Source organism: Akanthomyces muscarius, chromosome 2 (assembly GCF_028009165.1).
Source record: "Akanthomyces muscarius strain Ve6 chromosome 2, whole genome shotgun sequence".
Lineage (NCBI taxonomy): Eukaryota > Fungi > Ascomycota > Sordariomycetes > Hypocreales > Cordycipitaceae > Akanthomyces > Akanthomyces muscarius.
The window spans coordinates 864,855-884,570 of record NC_079242.1 but is presented as its reverse complement, the minus strand read 5'-3'; the positions used below and the strand labels follow the sequence as shown (position 1 = coordinate 884,570).

General features: G+C 52.4%; 7 protein-coding genes across 7 annotated transcripts; 5 read left to right on the top strand and 2 right to left on the bottom strand.

The window, feature by feature from the left end:
• Positions 1–1,180: 1,180 nt before the first annotated feature.
• LMH87_003388 (uncharacterized protein) lies at positions 1,181–5,914 on the top strand (the record flags this gene model as incomplete). The annotated part of the gene is made up of 15 exons (XM_056192470.1): positions 1,181–1,738; positions 1,795–1,945; positions 1,999–2,168; positions 2,225–2,384; positions 2,442–2,593; positions 2,650–3,047; positions 3,101–3,162; positions 3,221–3,304; positions 3,355–3,386; positions 3,445–3,676; positions 3,736–3,868; positions 3,926–3,957; positions 4,014–4,076; positions 4,129–4,257; positions 4,317–5,914. The coding sequence occupies 15 exons, from the start codon at positions 1,181–1,183 to the stop codon at positions 5,912–5,914; spliced, it is 3,954 nt and encodes a 1,317-aa protein (XP_056048177.1).
• A 1,418-nt stretch (positions 5,915–7,332) lies between these two features.
• LMH87_003387 (uncharacterized protein) lies at positions 7,333–9,414 on the top strand (the record flags this gene model as incomplete). Its single annotated transcript, XM_056192458.1, has 1 exon — positions 7,333–9,414. The coding sequence occupies one exon, from the start codon at positions 7,333–7,335 to the stop codon at positions 9,412–9,414; it is 2,082 nt and encodes a 693-aa protein (XP_056048176.1).
• Positions 9,415–10,479: 1,065 nt separating this feature from the next.
• LMH87_003386 (uncharacterized protein) lies at positions 10,480–11,206 on the top strand (the record flags this gene model as incomplete). The annotated part of the gene is made up of 2 exons (XM_056192446.1): positions 10,480–10,534; positions 10,755–11,206. The coding sequence occupies 2 exons, from the start codon at positions 10,480–10,482 to the stop codon at positions 11,204–11,206; spliced, it is 507 nt and encodes a 168-aa protein (XP_056048175.1).
• Positions 11,207–12,349: 1,143 nt separating this feature from the next.
• LMH87_003385 (uncharacterized protein) lies at positions 12,350–13,676 on the top strand (the record flags this gene model as incomplete). Its single annotated transcript, XM_056192435.1, has 4 exons — positions 12,350–12,565; positions 12,627–13,135; positions 13,184–13,247; positions 13,299–13,676. The coding sequence occupies 4 exons, from the start codon at positions 12,350–12,352 to the stop codon at positions 13,674–13,676; spliced, it is 1,167 nt and encodes a 388-aa protein (XP_056048174.1).
• Positions 13,677–14,304: 628 nt separating this feature from the next.
• Positions 14,305–16,319, top strand: LMH87_003384 (uncharacterized protein; the record flags this gene model as incomplete). The annotated part of the gene is made up of 3 exons (XM_056192424.1): positions 14,305–14,726; positions 14,791–15,218; positions 15,280–16,319. The coding sequence occupies 3 exons, from the start codon at positions 14,305–14,307 to the stop codon at positions 16,317–16,319; spliced, it is 1,890 nt and encodes a 629-aa protein (XP_056048173.1).
• An 865-nt stretch (positions 16,320–17,184) lies between these two features.
• Positions 17,185–17,589, bottom strand: LMH87_003383 (uncharacterized protein; the record flags this gene model as incomplete). Its single annotated transcript, XM_056192413.1, has 1 exon — positions 17,185–17,589. One exon carries the CDS (start codon positions 17,587–17,589, stop codon positions 17,185–17,187), a length of 405 nt encoding a protein of 134 aa, XP_056048172.1.
• A 320-nt stretch (positions 17,590–17,909) lies between these two features.
• On the bottom strand, positions 17,910–19,439 carry LMH87_003382 (uncharacterized protein; the record flags this gene model as incomplete). Its single annotated transcript, XM_056192401.1, has 1 exon — positions 17,910–19,439. One exon carries the CDS (start codon positions 19,437–19,439, stop codon positions 17,910–17,912), a length of 1,530 nt encoding a protein of 509 aa, XP_056048171.1.
• Positions 19,440–19,716: the final 277 nt, after the last annotated feature.

Here is a 19,716-nt window from a genome sequence, read left to right as displayed (position 1 = left end):
CTGGAGCGTTTTTTTATCCCAAGCCGAGCGCTTCCCGCCTCCAAATGGCCCAGACTTGTCACGTTTGAATTTGAGGAAGACGGGAACGGTATCCTCGTCCATGTCCCCGACGGAAGCTACTGGGGCACGCCTACAGTACGTCATCATGCGCAGGGAATGTGCAGAGAGATTTACATAGTGAGTGGCGAATGGTCCGTCGGGCAATTTATGGCTGTGGCACCCATAAGGGGTCCGCCAGAGCGGCCCAATTCCTGGCAAGGCATTTACATGAGGTTTGGCCCCCCGCGGCTGCCCAATGGGCCCTCTGAAGTCCGACGTTTTGGTTCAGAGGAAGCACAGCAGCTGGACCATATGATTGTGAGTGCAGTTCAGGATGCACAACTTTATTTCAGTTTGTGTTCTACACCACTTTGGCTCCGCCTTGTCTACGCTGCCTCCAACGCCCTCTCTCCACGTGCTGCCGACACGCTCGCCCGTCGCATTCTTTGGGTTCAGATTCGTACCATGTTTTTCTGTCATGATACTTGGGAATATCGTGGAAGATGCATGATCTTCCGAATTTTTTGGCCTTTTTTGAACGAACCGGACTGGGTCCGCAGGTTTGAGTTGTGGAGTGAAGAGTATGCATCGAGGCAATTCTTACGCCTCAATTATTGGCTTGGGTATGGGTTTCTGGGAATGAAACCTGAATATTCTGGATACAAGATGACTGCTTCTAAGAATTGAATATTTCTTGCCATTCCCCAATGAGTAATACTGCTCAGAATCCCGAGTGGTTTAGACAAGTGGGTAGAACGCCGGGCTGGCGCTCCGTGCAAGTCTCGCTGCATTAGCTTTCTATTTTATGCAGATTGATAGTATAGCAGGGATTAATAGCTTGATCTTTGCATAAAAACAAAAAACAAAAAAAAAGAAGTCGCGTATACTGTATGCCTGCTATATGACAGCGCTGGTGAAACAGGAAGAGGGAGAGGGAGAGGGAAAGACAGGCGGGGATTGCTGTATAAGCGATCTAGTTCAGCACTTCAACTGTTTGATGAGGCATCCTAGACTTTTTCAAACCTTTTTTCCTCTGAATCGGAAAATCGGCATGTTTATTTCACGACAGCTGCTTTGCTCTTACATGGTGGCTTCGCTTTGCTGCCAAAGCCTAGCGAAGCCCGCCGCGGAGCCTCTTTCTATGCTCGATGTTGAATTTTACATACCAACAGGAGAGGACATGGCAAAGGTTCACGCGAAATTTATTTCTTCGTTGAAAGAAACAGGAGCTGACTCTGTCTTACCTCCCGTACTCCCCAAAGTCATTTCGCTGGCAAATGCCAGTTCCCACGATCTTTCCCAAGCAAGAGATCTTGTCGACGAAGCAATCAAGCAACAGGGCGAGTACAACCTTTGGCGCGTTGCTAATCCTCGACAGGGCAATGAAAGGAATCCCACTGCAGCCCAGAGTCGAAGGGACACTGGAAGCCCACCATCTCCGCCGCGGCTCACATCTGAGCTCCTCAAAGCTTTGAAGCTCACCAATGACGTCGATACGCAGGACCTCCGCAAGAATGGTACCTTGCAGCGATACCAAAACGAGGCCAAGATTCGAATCCAAGATCTGCGCCCTCCCGTGGGAAGCTCAGCTGGATCCGCTTCCCTGAGAAGGGCCGATCGCTGGGATGGTAGTGACTGGATGGCAGATCAAGATCACAGCCTCTCTCAGCAGCCATTCCATTCTAAAGACAGCTACAAGGTATCTATAAAAACTGTTTCTCAAATTACATAATCTTTTTACTGATCGTGAGCCAGGTCTGGCGTAACGTCAAAGACTACGGCGCTGTCGGGGATGGAGTCACTGATGACACGGACGCCATACAGAAGGCAATATCCGATGGTAACCGCTGTGGCAAAGGCTGTCCTGAGTCATCTGTCAGCGGAGCAATAGTTTATTTTCCCAGTGGTGAGTTTGGAACGCATGCTGTCCTGTAGAACATACCGCTAACCATATACTAGGTGTCTATCGTGTTGACCGCTCAATTGTGCTGTATTACAACACGCAGATTGTCGGCAGCGTAAAAGGCACAATTGCTACGATTCAATCGGCTAGGAACTTTATTGGGCTTGGTGTCTTCACGACAGATGTCTACCTTCCCGATGGCCATTCTGAATGGTATCTCAACACAGTATGTCGAACCCGCATGGATAAGTGATGCCGCTTTTTAACTCCGCGCCCCCTCAGAGCAATTTCTATCGGAGTATTCGGGGACTGCAAATCGATGTCCGCTTGACCAGGCAGAAGGGCATGGTAGGTATTCATTGGCAAGTGGCGCAAGCGACCACCATCGAAGAAACCAGCGTGATGATGTCGAATGCTTCCTCGACGACTCAAATTGGCATTTGTACGCATCAAGACTTGCAACTAGCTTCCAGAAAGTCACGAACGCTAATTTGTATAGTTGCGGAAAATGGCAGTGGAGGTTGGATGGGAGACATTACGATTAGCAACGGCGAATACGGTATCCTGGCTGGAAGTCAGCAGTATTCGGCGTCCCGAATCAATATTATCGGTTCCCAAAAATGTATCGGTCTAATATGGAACTGGGTCTGGGTGAGCATATTATCTCTTATACTCGCATTTTAGGTTATGTGCTAACTATTAGACAGTCGTGGTCGCATCTTCGCCTAGAAGGTTGTAAAGTCGGTATTGACCTCACTGCGGCCGGCTCTGATTCGAAATCTCCTGTTGGCTCGCTTTCCGTCGTCGATTCCGCCATTATAAACTGCAATACTGCCATCAAAACATACCCCTTTACCTTAACACAGGGGAAGGAGCAAGGTTCAACTATTATCACATTAAGTCACTCCCAGATTTACAAATCCGCCACATTCATCGGATTTCCAAATGGGGCTTCAATCTCAAAAAATGTCGACGACTGGAAAATTGATTACTGGCAATTCGGCAATGATTTTAAGCAAGGAGGCGTTGCCCACGGAGAATCAATGCCCGCTGAAAATCGGCCAGCAAGCCTCTTGGATAGCAATGGCAATTGGTTCAGTACCGGGTATGTTCTCCGCTGCTTTTTCGGTCTCAACTCAGGCTAATCTCAGGAACCAGAAAGCCTGTTTTTTACAATCGCAGCAAAGACCAGGTCGTCAATGCAAGACTTCATGCTGCAGGTACAGGCTAGGCTGCAGTTGCGTTGTCTACTTTCGCGGCTAACTGTAGTCCTTTTAGGCGATGGCAAAACAGATGACACGGTCGCTCTTCAATCCCTGTTCCAATATGCCGCGGAGAACAATCTTTTGCTCTATATTCCAGGTAATCGTCCATTGTTACCTCTCATCCGTTTTGAGCTAACTGGGAAACAGCCGGCGTCTACATAATTTCAAGCCCCTTACTTGTACTGTGCTCAGCTGTGTTAAGTCACAATGGGCTTCTGCGCTAACACTTTGAGGTAGATCCCGTCCAATACTCGCATCCGAGGCGAGGTCTGGTCTCAATTTATGGCTGTAGGCGACAAATTCTCCGACGCTAAGCATCCCAGGCCCATGCTCACAGTCGGCCAAGGAGAGAAAAATGGCTTGGTACAGATGGAGAACTTGTTGTTTACATCCCGAGGATCGTTGCCCGGCTTAGCCTTAGTGCAATGGAATCTCCAATCGACTAAGCAGGGTGATGTAGGCATGTGGGGTAAATGGCGCCTCGCATTGAACATGTCGGCGAATCTACTTTGCTAATTGTGCACACAGATTGTCATTTCCGAGTGGGTGGCGCCACTGGTACCGATCTGCGCAAGGCGGATTGTCCCAAGCTCTCTGGCAACGTGAACAGTAAATGCATTGCAGGTGCCATCATGCTTTTGAAAACGGAGAAGGGTAGCGGGTATATCTCCCTTCAAAGATGATGGGAACCTGACGAAGCTGACCGTTGTTCTGATAGATATTTTGAGAACATGTGGGCGTGGGTAGCCGGTAAGTCGCTTTCCATACATTACTTTTCTGCTCTGAAAAATTGCTGACCAAGGTAGATCATGATCTCGACGACCCTGCGAGTGACGATTCAAACCAAATCAATGTTTACTTTGGCAGAGGTCAGCTGTTTTTCATTTTGATCTGAGGCTTGATTTTAATTTTCTCTTCCAGGCATTCTAATTTGGGGCGATGGGCCGACATGGTGGCGTGGCACCGCGTCGGAGCACAGCGTCATGTACCAGTATAACATTGTCGGCGCCTCTAACGTGTATATGAGTATTATTCAAACAGAGTCCCCTTGTAAGTCGAATAATCCTGTGCCACATTTCTCCTCCGATTAACGGTCCGCGCCGTTGCAGACTTTCAAGGAACTTCGTTCTTGCAGGCCCCAGCTCCGTTTGCCGTGGACAACTGGATTGGGGAGCCTTCTTTTGATACATGCGGTAGTGCAACTACAAACTGCAACGTCGCTTGGGCTCTTATTGTTCAAAATTCCGACGGCGTCTACATTGACGGCACGGGCCTTTACTCTTGGTTCCAAAACTACAGTCAGGACTGTGTGGGGAAGAAGAATTGCCAGCAGCGCCTTGTCAATGTTTACAACTCCGCCAATGTCTTCATCTCACATCTTGTCACCGTTGGGTCTGTTGAAGTGGTGACGCCTGGGATCAGCAACCAGTACAACCGCATCATCTATGCGGAGGACACGCTCGAAGCTACTGTTTACCCCTGGTGGACTGCGATTGCTAGTTATCTTGACAGCAACGACAAGATAAATGTTACAAACAAGCCTTATCCCATCAGAGAGGGTTGGGTGTCGTTTGGCGATTCGTACGCTGCGGGTATTGGCGCTGGCACTCCATGGGACGATACGAAAGGATGCTACCGTGGAACCGGCAGCTACCCCGCGATCTTGGACTACCTAGTTCGAGCAGTGCATCAAGGGAGACCCCAATGGCAGAATTTCGCATGTAGTGGAGAGACTGCTGATCAGTTCCACAAAGGAGAAGGCGCTTCGCAGCTTCAGGACTGGATACCTATGACTTCAGATATTGCCACGGTCTCTTTTACAGGCAATGACTTTGGGTTCGCGGACATTGTCAGCCATTGTCTCATGGGATATCCTAGAGGGTCTTACAAAGAACAATGTGACACGGACATCGCGCACACCAAAATAAAATTGAACACCGACGGCAAGGTGGAAGGCCTTGTTCACGACATCCTGGATGATATCTTCAAAAAGAAAGACGGCCATGGCCGCCTCATGGTCTACTGGACTGGGTATCCGGAATTCTTTGACGCTTCTGAAAGCACCTGCGATGCCTCCTATTTTTCCAACTTGCTCATCTGGAGCGGTCGATACTTGACAAAAGAGCTGCGGCTCCAGCTGAACGACTTCTCCAGAAGCCTGAATCAGCAGGTTGAGTTCGCCATCCGCCGTTACACTCAATTCGATCCCTCTCTAAGGGTTAAATTCGTCGACATTGATACCGGTAGCAGGATTTACACGGGGCACCGTTTCTGTGAGCCGGGCGTCAAAGAAACGCTCGATACGGAGGCTGGTCAGAACACGGTCGCCTTCTTCTATCCCAATGGCTGGGACGACGTTCCGAATGAAGTTGGCTTTTCTATGCCACCAGCGAAAAACAAAAACGCGCCGGGCGGTTGGTCCATCTCCGTGCAGAGTTCAACGTGCAGCGATAGCGAGGACCCCGACGAGCCCCTCGGACCCATGCTTTGCTCCGCTGCAAAGGACATTGCCAACGGCACCCTAACGATCAACGACCTTACAAATGCAGGAGGCCAAGGTGGTAGCTCGGTAGTGAAGAATTCGGACGGATCTGTGACAATTACTGATTATTCGGTTGCCTATATGAAAATGTTTCATCCTAAAACGCGGGCCAACTGGCACATTGCGCAGGCTATCCACGGCGCTATGACTCTCAACCTCAATTGACAAGCTGCATCTGCACAACTCTATTCATAATCTCTTACAGAAACCCAAATCACATTTCAATTGACAGGCTGCACTTGTGCAGTCCAATACATTTCAGGAACACAAGTTATATTTATTTTCTGCTGGCTCCCTCGCAATTCGTGTGTTGTTGTCCCTGCTTCCGTTTTTGATGCGCCACGGTGCAAGCCTATCATGAGGAGTGATCACAAAAGGCCGGGGCCCAGCCCAACGACCCTGGAAAGTGAAGTCATGTGTCTCTCACTCAAGGCTTATTCAGACAACTACCCATTTCTAATCTTCACGGCTCCACGAGAAGACGAGCTCACTTTATCGCGAGCTTAGCGTAGATCTGCCTTTGACTCAGGCTGCCGATGCCGAGCACCAGATTCAGACCGACTTTTTGGACCACTAGGAGCGCTGATATTAGCTCCTTGGTAGTATAATATAATATGACTGGCTGATATGACTGGCTGTCAAACGGGGTGATGCAATATAGACCCTCTGACGTTGTAATAATACTGTAAGGGGGCCCATATTGCCACTATTATATTATATATGTATTATTCGCACCCATGCAGATAAGCAGCCTAGCTTCCGGAGTCTTCAATAAGAACCGCACAACGTTTGTTCTGTTAGGATCAAATGATATCTCGCTGACGTCGCCGTAGGCCTGAAGCGTAGGCTTGTAACCGATTTCGTACATGATTCGGAAATGGACCAACGGCAGCCGCTGCAGCATCCTATACACCGAAGTCCATGTTGTTGAAAGAAAATAGTAACAGGGAGAGATCCAAACGATTCAATTATACTGGAGCTTTACACCGATACTTCATTCGCGACTGGGTCAGAGTGAATCAGCTGGTTCGAGAATGGGCGGCTTATTCGTGGATGTAGATGTTTCGTGGTTCGGCCCGCCTCTTTGTCAGTGGGTCTGCTCCTTCGCGAAGGCCATATAATTGTCGGTGGGCCAAAATATGTACTGATGCTGAGCTTAAAAATAACGTTGGGGATAATCATGTCAAAGTCGCCATCTTTGCGGGGCACCCGGGAAGAATGGTGCAATTGAGCGGTAAACACTGTAACGCTAACCACGTTTGCCGCCTCCTCAACACTCCGAGGGTAACCGAAAAGGCGAAGATGAAAAGACTCAAGTCGGTCTTCTAAATTAATGGGAGAATATAATTTGAAGCAAACCTGTTTCCCCTATCATCATCAGTATCATTCATTTGCATTGCCAGATACACATGTACTGGGTCCAAAAATTATTTATCCAAACAAAACAAAAAAAAGGCATTCAACAATTCGGAATGGCATACGCTTGGCATGCTCTTCTACCGCTGTTGGTCATCTTGCGTGGTGGCGACGCTGCTCGAATAGCTGTACCGTCCCCGATAACGGATGTTCTTCGCGGCGACAGGATGAGCCCCGAAGAAGTAAAGGCCCAGGGGGGATTTCTCTCCGCGGCCAAAAATATGTCTTATCCCAGTTTGTATGACTATACCGTCAATACTGAATGCGATCTTCTGGCGGACTGCCAAAGGGACTACTTTTATCTGCGGACAACTACGGACCCCGACGTCGAATCATCTTTCCTAGGGAATCAGCCTGGATACATTTACCATATTCGAGCAACACCAAACTTCATCGAATTGCGATCGACCCTTCCAACCCTCAATACGGGGCCCCGATCAAAAGAAGTTGCGGTATTTGGAGATATTCGCTGGGATCAGGTGACCAGCTGGGACTTTTTGCCGAATGGGGAGAACACGGCTACACAGGACCAGAAGCACACGATGAACAACGATTACAACCCCGATATGTCTTCATTCTCTGCTTCGACGCAGCAATTCCAGCTAGCTGGATTTCCAGCGAATCATGATGGCTGGAAAGAAGCTCCATGGAGCGACTACCAGGCTTCATTCTCATCGGCAAAAGCAGCGGAAGAAGAAGCAATCAAATTCATGAAGAAAAGCTCATCCACCATGCATCAGAACTCGCTTTTTGGTATCTCCGTTTCGGCCATTCTGAGGCGGATCACGCTCATATCTGAAGCTGTCAACAACACCACGGATTGGATTCGCCGGAATGATGATGCGGCAGCTTGCGGATTTGCGGCGCGACAAGCGCAGCGCAATGCTAACATGAGTTCAAGCTTAGTTAAGCATTTGGCAATGTTTCTGGATTCTCACAGGTATCCTGAAGTGCAGGCCTTGCGCGCAGCTCGGGCTTTGGAGTTCAGAACTAGAGGTGCAGCGTTTGTCTCCATGCAATGGGCTGAGAAAAAGTCTCTCATGGAATATGAGAGGAGAATTGATCTGCGCAAAGAAAATATCATGAAGGGTATTGCCGGGGCCAATGTCCAAGCAATGAGCGCGATGATAGACGCCACCTTGGCTCAGGAGCTCGTGAACAAAACGACGAACGAGCTTCGAGTCAAACGCAGTAAGGTAGCACTTCTGACAAGTGTACCTACTATAGTTGATGATTTAGCTTGTGCAGTGACTTTGGAATCATGCGACTTGGCTTTACAAAGTGAGCTGGAAGCACTGCGATTGGAAATCATCATCCTGAAGATCCATTTCACATCCTCACAGGAAGCGACCGATAGGATGAAGCGCACTGCAGACGAAACCATGTCATTGGCTCTCAATAAAGCCAGTGAGGAGGGAACAATCGCTATTGCGACAGAAAACATCAAGGAATCGATAGAGACCGTCTCGAAGGAAGATTCGGTCTTGTCAACACCCGAGGAGGTTTCCAAGACGGTTGAGATGATTGCAACTATTGAAAAGCTGGATGATCGGGGCATGGATCTGGTAGAAGACATTACGTATGCCGTTGTTGACATTGGCTTCTATGTCTTGGGTCTCATCCCAACTCCGTTCGCACCAATCTTCCACGTTGCAGCGTGGGCTCGCCGCATATACCGAATCTACAAATACGCGTCTAGAATGGCAAAGGCTTACAAGGTCGGCAAACTAGGATACATGTCTGTTGACTTGATGCAAAAGATTGCCGAGCTTGAGGCAAGAGCTGCAGACGCGCTCCAAAGAGCCGACCGACGACCGCCGCCTCTTGCGGCAGCATACATGGCAGCCCAGAAGTCAAACGCGACGTTCCTCAGCATTCTGACTCAACTTGACGCGACAACGGCAGGAAATGACTGGAAACAGGAGCTGGAGTCAGCGACCGGTCTCTGCATCGTTGACAATGGTAAGCCGACTGAGAGCTTTGACGTTGAATTGACGACTGGGAAAGACAAACACTTTCGTTTAAAACAAGTTCAAGAGCTCCTTCAGACGGCCAAAGCATTCAAGAGCGACGCAACTGCCGAACCGCTCACCGATAAAGCTCTTGTAGCATTTGAGAGGATTACATCTGGTGGAAAGGCTGTTCAAAAGACGCTCTTGAACAGTTTGGACGAGGAGCAGGCAGCGGGTCATGTGGCAAGTCCTAGGGAGAACGAAGACGACTTTCACTATTCATATGTAGTGCAGTAATATCATAGTGGATATTAATCAGAGCCGAGTAGGTTCACTCAGAAACCTTCGTACTGAGTCCAGGCTATTAGCCCCATGTCTTCGAAGATGACCCTGCTCACATTCCCATAGAAGGCCATGTGTGTAAAGCTATAAAGATTGAAGGACAAAAGGTGACCGATTTAAAGGCAACTGGCAGAGTGAAAATTTGATATTTAAACCTGATTTTTAATCCTTGTTGTGCTCCAGCAGGCAACGATTCTTTCACTGGATTCACTAGACTACCGGCAAGGGAGTTGCAAGAAAAAAAAAGAACCCCTGGTTGTTACTAGCTACATAAGACGAGAGAAATAAAGGAAATAAGCAGATCTAGAAAGACAAAGACAGCAAGAAGAAAAAGAAGAAAAGAAGTAGAAAATAATGATTAGAGAAAGAAAACCCTAAAAGTAGTAATAAGCCACTACTTCTAATTACTAGAGCAGCACCTTTTTGTCACTCATTTGCGCCCCCAATGTGATGCTCTCCCTAGTAACCGGCCATGTTCCTTAGCAATTTTCAATCTATGTTTATTACAAGTTGTACAACTACTTGCGATGTGAGACCCGAGAGATAGCGGAATGAATTATAAAAAGTTTACACTCCTGGACCACACGCGCCGAGGGTGCACGCCGAAACCAGAAGGGTCAACGAGGCGTCGCGCGTTGACTTGGAAATATATTTCCGCAAACAAAAGCTGAATATGCTTGATAGTAATTGGATAGATCATATTTGTGAAGACTTCCTCCTATCTTGGAATTGGGAGCGACCCTTACATTAGGCGTGATTGCGACCAGTAGACATAGTAGTCTGTTAGTGCGCTAACAGCTCTGTGGCCCAATCATTGCCAGCATCCGTTAGTGGAGCAATTGCAGCCATCTGTTCATAATAGCTGTTCACTCATACAGCGTGACAACAAAGCACAAATTTAGGTGCCTAGTTCTTAGTACGTGACAAGCAGATCAGTTTGTGTATTAGCTACATAATGAGATGCTCTATCAGTTATCCATTTCAGCCATTCTTAAAGATTATTCAAGGCTACAGTTCTAAATGACTCATCCGGTGTGCAATGTGCACACCAACCTGCGTGGGATGCGTATAATTTGTCAGTCACTAGATGAGCCTTCTATCAGACCCTAGACATATCATACAACATGGCACAAAAGCCCCTGCGTACAACTAGACTACATCTCCAGCCGCTGAGCGAGGAGCACCTCAAACACTTCAAAGAGCTCAACTCACATCCCGAAGTCCTTCGATTCATCTACGGCAGAGACTCACCGAGCAAGAAGCCGCCCAAGACCATGCCGAAAGATTGACCGCAGGCACGCTCGTGCCTGGCCTCGGTCTCTGGTCTGGGTTCACGGCGGACAGCGGCGAATTCGTCGGGTGGTGGGCACTATCACCTGTCATCAGGGACGATGGCGGCGCGCTGGACCCGACGGCCGGCAACCTGGGCTACCGGTTGCTGCCCCGGTTCTGGCGGCAAGGTCTGGCCAAGGAAGGCGCCCTGGAAGTACTACGGCACGGGTTCGTGGATCTCGGGCTGCAAAGGGTGCGGGCCGACACCATGGCGGTCAACGAGGCGTCTCGCGCGACCATGGCGAGCTGCGGGCTGCGCTATCTCCGGACGTTTTTTGTCGAGTTTGAGGAGCCACTGCCGGGGACGCAGCTTGGCGAGGTCGAGTACGGGCTCACCTTGAATGAGTGGCTGGCGCTGCCCGGTGATAAGAAGGCATATAAGGTCGGAGTGGGACGGGCCTGGACGACTTCTTAAAGTAATACCCTGATATTCATCTACTTCCGGTGTCACATTGTGCATGATCTGTATAGCAGGTGGGTTATAAGGGTCACGCCTGTCTCAACTGCTGCGCCGGCTCCGCTTGCGACACACCTTTCTGCATGAAACTGTTTCCTTTGATACATCACGCGAGTGGCCCAAGTAAATGTAGCTTTGCGATAGGGCATAGAAAACCTCATCGCTAGTCGGAAAGAGCATGATGATGGGGGTTTCGTTGCGACCTGTGCGCCCGGTTACTGTCTCGCCGCACTAGGCAATGTTGGCGATTTTCAGTAGCCGACGGAGGGTTCCATTTCTCCAACCTCGAAATCCAGCGGATCTCCCGCCATTCAATTTCTAGAATCCAGAAGGATAACTAGAATCCCTGCTAGAATGAAAATTTAACCTTCAAGATCGACAGTCTGCCAGGCACCGCGCATCCCACATTGGCGGGCGGGTGGCGTGGCTTATTCAATTTCACGGCAGTGCCAAACTGGGTCTCATCTTCGCTTGCGCTCCGAAATAGGCAGTTCTCGGCGCAAGTCATGGAACAGCCCCGTTGCAGATTCTGTCAAGTTTGCGACATGGTCATGCCACACATCCGAGAGGCATCGGGTACCATGCGAGCAGGTTTGACAGGTTGCACCAGATTGTCTCATATCAAACCTATACGTTATGCAAGAGCCCTGCTTCGGCACTTTGGCGGAGCTCTGCGAGGCGCATGCCTTGTTTCTGCGTGAGCTGAGGTGATTTGCAAGGCGGGCATGAACTGGACCTCCTCTGTCCCGCCCGTGTGGATGCGCCTCAGTTGCCGGTGATGGTGGTGGCGGTGGCCCGTTTTCCACTCCGTCGTTGAAACACTTCAGATGGGACATATTCTGGGTGGCAGGTGTGGCAGGGAAGAGTAGAAGAAGAAGAAAATTACCCACACACACGTTGCGAGCGTTGCAAGGTTCACGACTCAGGGCAATCGGGGCTCAGGAGCTGAAGATAGCCACTAGCTAGTTAGTAGAGGACAACGCAAACGAGTTGCTTTCGTCTCGATTTAGTTTGTGATATGTAGATGATGCTTGCTTCAACTAGCCCTGTGTTTTTTTTTTCTCTTTTTTGGATTGATCTTGGTCCATCTACTTCAACATCATGTCTGATTCCAAGGTGGCCGCGGCCATTGCAAGCGGCAAGGTGCCAGAGGGCGTCACCGAAGCGTTTCTCAACGAATCCAAGGACCAGCCCGCCATCGTTGCTATTGTCATTGTGGCGGTACTAACAAGCTGTGTGGTTATCTGCCGTCTGGTCTCGCGAGCATTCGTCGTCAAGCGTGTCGGTGTTGACGATGGTCTGGCCTTGGGATCTCTGGTACTCCCCCCCCCGAAAGGGTAGTCGCACGGCCAAGTTTGCTGATAAAATTGTTCAACAGACTTGCTTCATCACATTTGTCGCTCTTTGCATTCATCTGATACGATTGGGATCGGGTCGCCACTTTGCGTATATTGAAAACATTCTCGACAACGACACCATGCTGTTGACGCAGCTGCTCGACTTTATCGCCCACATCATCTACACGATTGCGCTTCTTCTGTGCCGTGTTTCTGGGTTGGCATTCTACTACCGACTCTGCAATCTGCATCGGAAATTCAGAATCACGATACAAATCGTTTTTGGAATCTTGGTTGCAGGCTTCATACCGCAAATCTTACTGTTGATTTTCCACTGCAAACCGGTGACAGGATATTGGCCATACGACTTTCAGCCCGAATTCCACCAATTCCAATGTTTGCAATGGGGGCTGGTCTACAGTGTTAACTCTTCGGTGTCGTTGCTGTGCGATCTACTCATCTTTGGTATTCCTATTGCAATGCTTTGGACCTTGGAGATGAGCCGCAAGAAGAAGATTCAGCTTGGGTCTATTTTGCTGCCTGGTATTCTGTGAGTGCATCACACAACTGCTCATCTTCCCAACTAACGCAAGCATAGTGTGATTGCCATTTCCATCGCGCGACTAGTTTTGGTTATCCGTGGACAGTGGGAAGCCGACATGGTGAGTCGAGTACGGGTAACTACAGCACCATCACACACTAACACTACATAGTCATGGGAGTACAACCCAATGCTCGGAGTTGAGGTCGCCGAGATTGGTGCGACTTTAATCGCGCTCTCTGTTCCAGGTGTCAAGCCCATCTTCGACAAGTTTGTGCTGGGCAAAAAGGATGTCAGCGACGCTTCTGGATCTACTGGAAATCGGATGCAGAACAGGACCACCGACTCGGGCGCGACTAAGCTTGGCACGTTGCGGCGGCGGAGCCAGCAGCTCGGCAGCCGAGAAGAGATATTCAACCCCAACTACCAGGCGGCGGTGAGTGCCGGTCACTATCTCAGTACGGATGATTTCCACAGCACCAAATCAACCGATGGCATTTATGTCAAGGTAGACTTTGACATTAAAGAGGGACAAGCCCGCGGCCACTGAGCCAGCGAGGCGGTTGTATTCTAGATTCTGTATAATTCTTTAATGAACCCTATCGGTTAACTTTCCGAGTCGTCTCCAGACGATCTTGCCATGGCTCGTAGGCAAACCTGCGAACTGAAATCCTCGCCCTGTCCCTGGTAACTAATTTGCACATTGGGCGCGGCAAAGATGCCTGCACTTCTCCAGCTGGCGGATTCCACAGCGAGTCTTCACTCTCCACCAAAAAGCCCGCTAATAAGTTGCCTGTAATGAAAGAAGCGAGTCATTTAGCGGCCGTTTTCGTAGTGGAGGAAGAAGCTTAAGCCACCTTAAACTGGATACCCAATACTAGACTTGTCAGTTGCAAATCCTGGGTGCCTGGAGCGCGATTTATTACCAGTAATGTCGGCCAAATGTGCCAAGGTATTGAAACGTACAGTCGAGCCGCGGAAAGAAGTCGTGGAAGAAAAATGGAAGCCGGTTCCTCCGAACGCACCTACCACGTCGTCGGGGACTTTGACACGTGTGGCAGGGATCGCTGGTCCAACTAACTAGTGAACTATGTGCAAGGGGGAAGCGCTGACAGTTTTTTGATGAGGCAAATGACTTGAGCTCACCCTGTTGTCCTTGAGCCACCCAATGGCGGATCATGCCCGCGGAAAGTGTAAATGCGATATATGTAGAACCCGGGTCGCGCTTTTCGCTGCCACTCGCACTATACAATCAGATTGGCTGCCACAGACAATCGCACGAGGGTGATCGGCAACCAGTGACATCTTTCCCTTACCCATCCCATCAGCCACCCGCCATCATGCGTGCAGCGATCCTGTCGGCTGCTGCGCTCCTTACGGCCGTTGGCGCGTTCGACACGCAGTTCACGCCGCAGCTGGTTCCGCTCCAGGAGAATGCCCTCACGACGGAGCTGTTTCCCATGGCCGACTGCCACGGCTTCAAGCTGGAGGAGGCCACCATCGACCAGATGCAGGAGGCCATGGAAAAGGGCAACCTGACGTCGTTGAAGCTGGTAGGATGCTACCTTACCAGGACGTTCCAGACTGAAGAGTACATCAAGTAAGGCATTTCCCATACGACTCGTTTTTTTTCTTTGCCTCGGGCTAACACGGTCGCCACCAAGCTCCGTCTTGCAAGTCAACCCCGACGTTTTTGCCATTGCCGCCGAGCGCGATGCAGAGCGTCAAAGCGGCAAGGTCCGCGGTCCCCTGCACGGCATTCCCTTTACCGTCAAGGACAACATCGGCACCAAGGACAACATGGAGACGACAGCCGGAAGCTTCGCCCTTCTTGGCAGCATCGTGCCCCGCGACGCGCACGTCGTAGCCAAGCTCCGCGACGCCGGCGCCGTGCTCTTTGGCAAGGCCACGCTCAGCGAGTGGGCCGATATGCGTAGCAGCAACTACTCAGAGGGCTTCTCCGGTCGCGGCGGACAGTGCCGCAGCTCATACAACTTGACCGTGAACCCCGGTGGCAGCAGCTCTGGAAGCGCTGTTGGTGTCGCCGCCAACGTTGTTGCCTTTTCGCTCGGCACCGAGACCGACGGTAGTGGTATGTCCATCGCCGTGTCCTACTCCCATTGCTACGACTCATGCTAATTTCCACCATATAGTCATTAACCCAGCTTCTCGCAATGCCCTTGTTGGGTTCAAGCCCACCGTGGGCCGCACCTCGCGCGCGGGCGTCATTCCCGAGACGGAGCACCAGGACTCGGTCGGCTCCTTTGGCCGCACCGTGCGCGACGCCGTGTACGTCTTTGACGCCATCCACGGCGCCGACCCGCGCGACAACTACACGCTCGCCGAGGGCATCAAGCAGGCGCCCGAGGGTGGCTACGCCTCGCTGCTGGCCAAGAAGTCGGCGCTCAAGTGCGCGCGCTTCGGCCTGCCGTGGATGAGCTACTGGCGCTTCGCCGACGACGAGCAGCTCGCCGCGCTCACGCGGCTGCTGGACATGATGCGCGCCGCGGGTGCCACCATCATCAACGGCACGGAAATCACCGACTTTGAGACCATTGTCAGCCCCAACGGCTGGGACTGGGACTGGGGCAACACGGCTCGCGGCCGCGCCAACGAGTCGGAGCTGACGTACGTCAAAGTTGACTTTTACAACAACATGAACAAGTATCTCGAGGAGCTCACCAACACCAACGTGCGCACCGTCGACGACATCATCCAGTACAACATCGACAATGACGGCGCCGAGGGCGGCCGCCCATGGCCCCTCGGCCACCCGGCGTGGTACTCTGGCCAGGACGTCTTCCTCGCCTCGCAGGCGACCAAGGGTGTCCAGAACGAGACCTACTTTCAAGCTCTTAACTACTGCCAGTCAACGGCGCGCAAGGGCATCGACGACGCGCTGCGCCACAACGGCACGCGCCTCAACGGTCTCCTCGTGCCGCCCGCGGTCGGGCAGAGCTACCAGCAGGCCGCGCAGGCGGGCTACCCGGCCGTGACGATCCCCGTCGGCGTGAGCTCCGACTCGGGCATGCCGTTTGGCCTGGCGATTCTGCAGACGGCGTGGCGCGAGGACGAGCTGGTCAAGTGGGCGAGCGCCATTGAGGACCTGCAGCTCACGTCCAACACGACGCTGAAGCGCACTCAGCCGACTTGGCGCGGTTATCTTGAGCGCAACGTCCCTGTACCTTTTTAAAAGGTTTGAAGACGAATGCGCTGAGATACGCAATACATTAATTAGTCTAATAGACGTTACCTACATACAAAATAGGCAGTGAATAGCATAAATATACCTACCATTTGGTATTATAAGTACACACGCTAAAAACACATTTTCTATCGTGGAAAAGATTCTACCCGTTTTCTTAACACGTCTATAGTACATTTTAGTCTCTTAACACAGCTAAGCTAGATCTTCTGCAAAATTGTACAAAAAGAAAACCCCCAGGAAAATCAAAAGTGGAAGCAAAACTTACAGACGCATATTTCCTATTTGTTCTTAGCTCGTCCCATATCGTCGTCCTTCGTTTCTTCTCTAGGTGTCGTCGTCCTTCGCTTTCTTCTCTAGGTGTTGTCGTTCTTTGCTTCTTCTCGGTGTGTCCGCCCTTGATGTGACACTTTCGTCGTCACTTGGTTGTGCTCGCCCTGACTCCGAGACTACCGTAGCGTTTTCTTCATTGAAGGAAGTTATTTCTTCGTTTTGCTGCACACTCGAGAAACCGATGTCGTCGGCGGCGCTCCATCATGGCGTACACCCAAGGTTTACCAACCACAACCAACAGCCACAAAGTCAAACATTGGAATCCCATAGAACCGTAAAGAAGGCTGAGAAACAGGCCAGCGGACTACACCAAAGGCGGAAATTCGAACTCGAGTCTTGCACAGAAAGATTTTCGTACATATGCGTGCTGCATCTCGTGCTTTGCTGCCGGTCACATGTCGTCGTCTTTTGCCGAAACCACTCGACCAAACCCGTCTTTCGTCTGTCGGATGCTCAGAGACCGAGCATAACTCCCTTATAAAGGCTTCCACAGACTTTTCCATCATCCTGTCTGGGCACCTTATGCCTTGGCGTACTCTATCAGATCCCACAAGTTTCCGTACAGGTCCTTGAAGACCGCCACCGTGCCGTAGTCGTTGACCGCAACGGGCCGCGCCCACTCGACCCCCGCGGCCGTCAGCCTGTCGTGGTCGCGCTGGAAGTCATCCGTCGCGAGGAACAGGAACACGCGGTCGTCGCCGGTCTGCCGCCCGACGGCGGCGAGCTGGTCCGGCGAGGAGGCGCGCGCGAGGAGGACGGTCGTGGCGCCGGGGGGTGCGTCGGGCGGGGCGACCGTGACCCAGCGCTTGTTCTGCTCGGGCACCGGCCGGTCCTCGACGAGGGTGAAGCCGAGCTTGTCAATGTAGAAAGCCAAGGCCTCGTCGTAGTCGCGGACGACGACGGAGACGTGGGCGAGGTGCGGCATGGCTGGTGTGTGTGGCTGCAGGTTAGTGAAAAATGCGCGGGGAAGGCGCACGGCGGAGACGCTTTCATCGGCACGGGTCACGTTTGAGAAACTTGGGGATATGGAATAGCTTTATAATTTATCCATTCAAATCGTTTCTCATGTAACCATACGCCAACTGAGGCAGCATGAGAAAAGTGCTTCAAATACAGGTTCCGTCACGTGTCAAAAAGTCGAGGTTATAGTATACATTTCTCGTTCTCATTCAATGCAAAATCGCTTTTATATGTACCCGACAAAACAAGACAAAACCAGGCTACCAAAGTAAAACAATCGTAAAATTACAGCTTCGCAAACAGGCCTGCGCAGGCACCCTTGCCAAGCTGCACCAGCGTGCTCTTGGTGCGCATGTAGGCGCGGATGCCCTCCTCGCCATTCTCCAGACCGACGCCACTCATCTTCCAGCCGCCGACGGGCATCTCGGCAGGCGACTCGCCCCAGGTGTTGATCCAGGTGATGCCGGCATGCAGCTGGCGGACGACGTCTTGAGCAAGGCCGACGTCGAGGGAGACGACGCCGGCGGCAAGGCCCATCGGGGTGTCGTTGGCGCGACGGACGACCTCGGGGAGCCACTGCTCCTGGGTGCGGCCGCGGGCCGCGTAGGGGAGGATGCACATGACGGGTCCGAAAATTTCCTCGCGGGCGACACGCATGTTGTCGGTGCAGTTGGTGAAGATGACGGGCGGCACCCAGTAGCCGTTGGGCGTGGGCTTCTTGTTCTGGGCCTCGGCGGCGCCGTCGTAGAGGACCTGGGCGCGGTCGACGTCCTTGCCGTGCTGGATGTAGGCCTTGACCTTTTCCATGTGCGGAGCGGAGACGACGGGGCCAAAGTTGGTGGCCTCGTCGCGGGGCATGCCCATGCGGATGCCCTCGCGGCAGCGCTTGACGAGGGCCTTTTCGACGGCGGGCAGCAGGGTGTCGGGGACGAAGACGCGGGTGCCGTTGGTGCAGACCTGGCCGGTGGAGAAGAAGTTGGCGGCCATGGCGACGTCGGCGGCGTCCTCGGGGTCGGCGTCGGGGAGCACGACGACGGGGCTCTTGCCGCCGAGCTCCATGGTGATGCCCTTCATGTCCTTGGCGGCCGAGGCGGCGACCTTGCTGCCGGTGCTGACCTGGCCGGTGAAGGAGACCTTGGCGACGCCCGGGTGGGAGACGAGGGGCACGCCGGCGCTGGGGCCGTCGCCGTAGACGACGTTGAAGACGCCCGGGGGCACGCCGGCCTCCATGTAGATCTGGGCGAGGGTGTTGGCGTGCAGCGGGGTGACCTCGCTGGGCTTGTAGACCATGCAGTTGCCGGCCGCCAGGCAGGGCGCCGACTTCCAGAGGGCGATCTGAATGGGGTAGTTCCAGGCACCTATGCCGGCGCAGACGCCGAGCGGCTCATGGGTGGTGAGAACGTAGGCGTCGCTGCGGAGGCGCGTGTGCTGGCCGGGCTGGCTGCCGGCGACCATGTGGGCGTAGTACTCGAGGACGTCGGCGCCGGTGACGACGTCAACGGTCGACGTCTCGGACCAGGCCTTGCCCGTGTCGAGCGTCTCAGTCAGGGCGAGGGCATCGTTGCGCTCGCGCAGGATGGCGGTGGCGCGGAGCAGGATGGCGGCGCGCTTGGGGGCGGGCGTCTGCGACCAGGCCGGGAAGGCAGCCTGGGCCGAGGCGACGGCGTCGTCGATTTGCTGGCGCGTCGAGGTGTAGATGGTGGCGAGCGGCGAGGCGGTGCTGGGGTCGATGGACTGGAAGGTGTTGGCGGAGGAGGAGGTCTTGGACTGGGGCTGGCCGGAGTGGAAGGTATGAATCTCTTTCGCAAAGGTCATGGTGGCGGTGGTGGTGATGGTGGTGATGGCTTCGTTTGTGGTGTTGCAAGAGGTGAAGGTGACAATCAAAGCTCGCTGCCCAGATGGACAAATGTCGGTAGGTAGAAGCTATGCAGGTAGAGTGACGACGGCGGTTGGCACGAGAGCTATCGCTGAGTAGGGCAGGTCAGGTCGTTTGAGCAATGGCAGCTGAGATAGCTTGGGGAGTCGGTGATGATGGAGCTACAGAAAGAGGCGCAAGCCGGCCGGACGAGTTGGCAGCTCCAAGTGGAGGTTC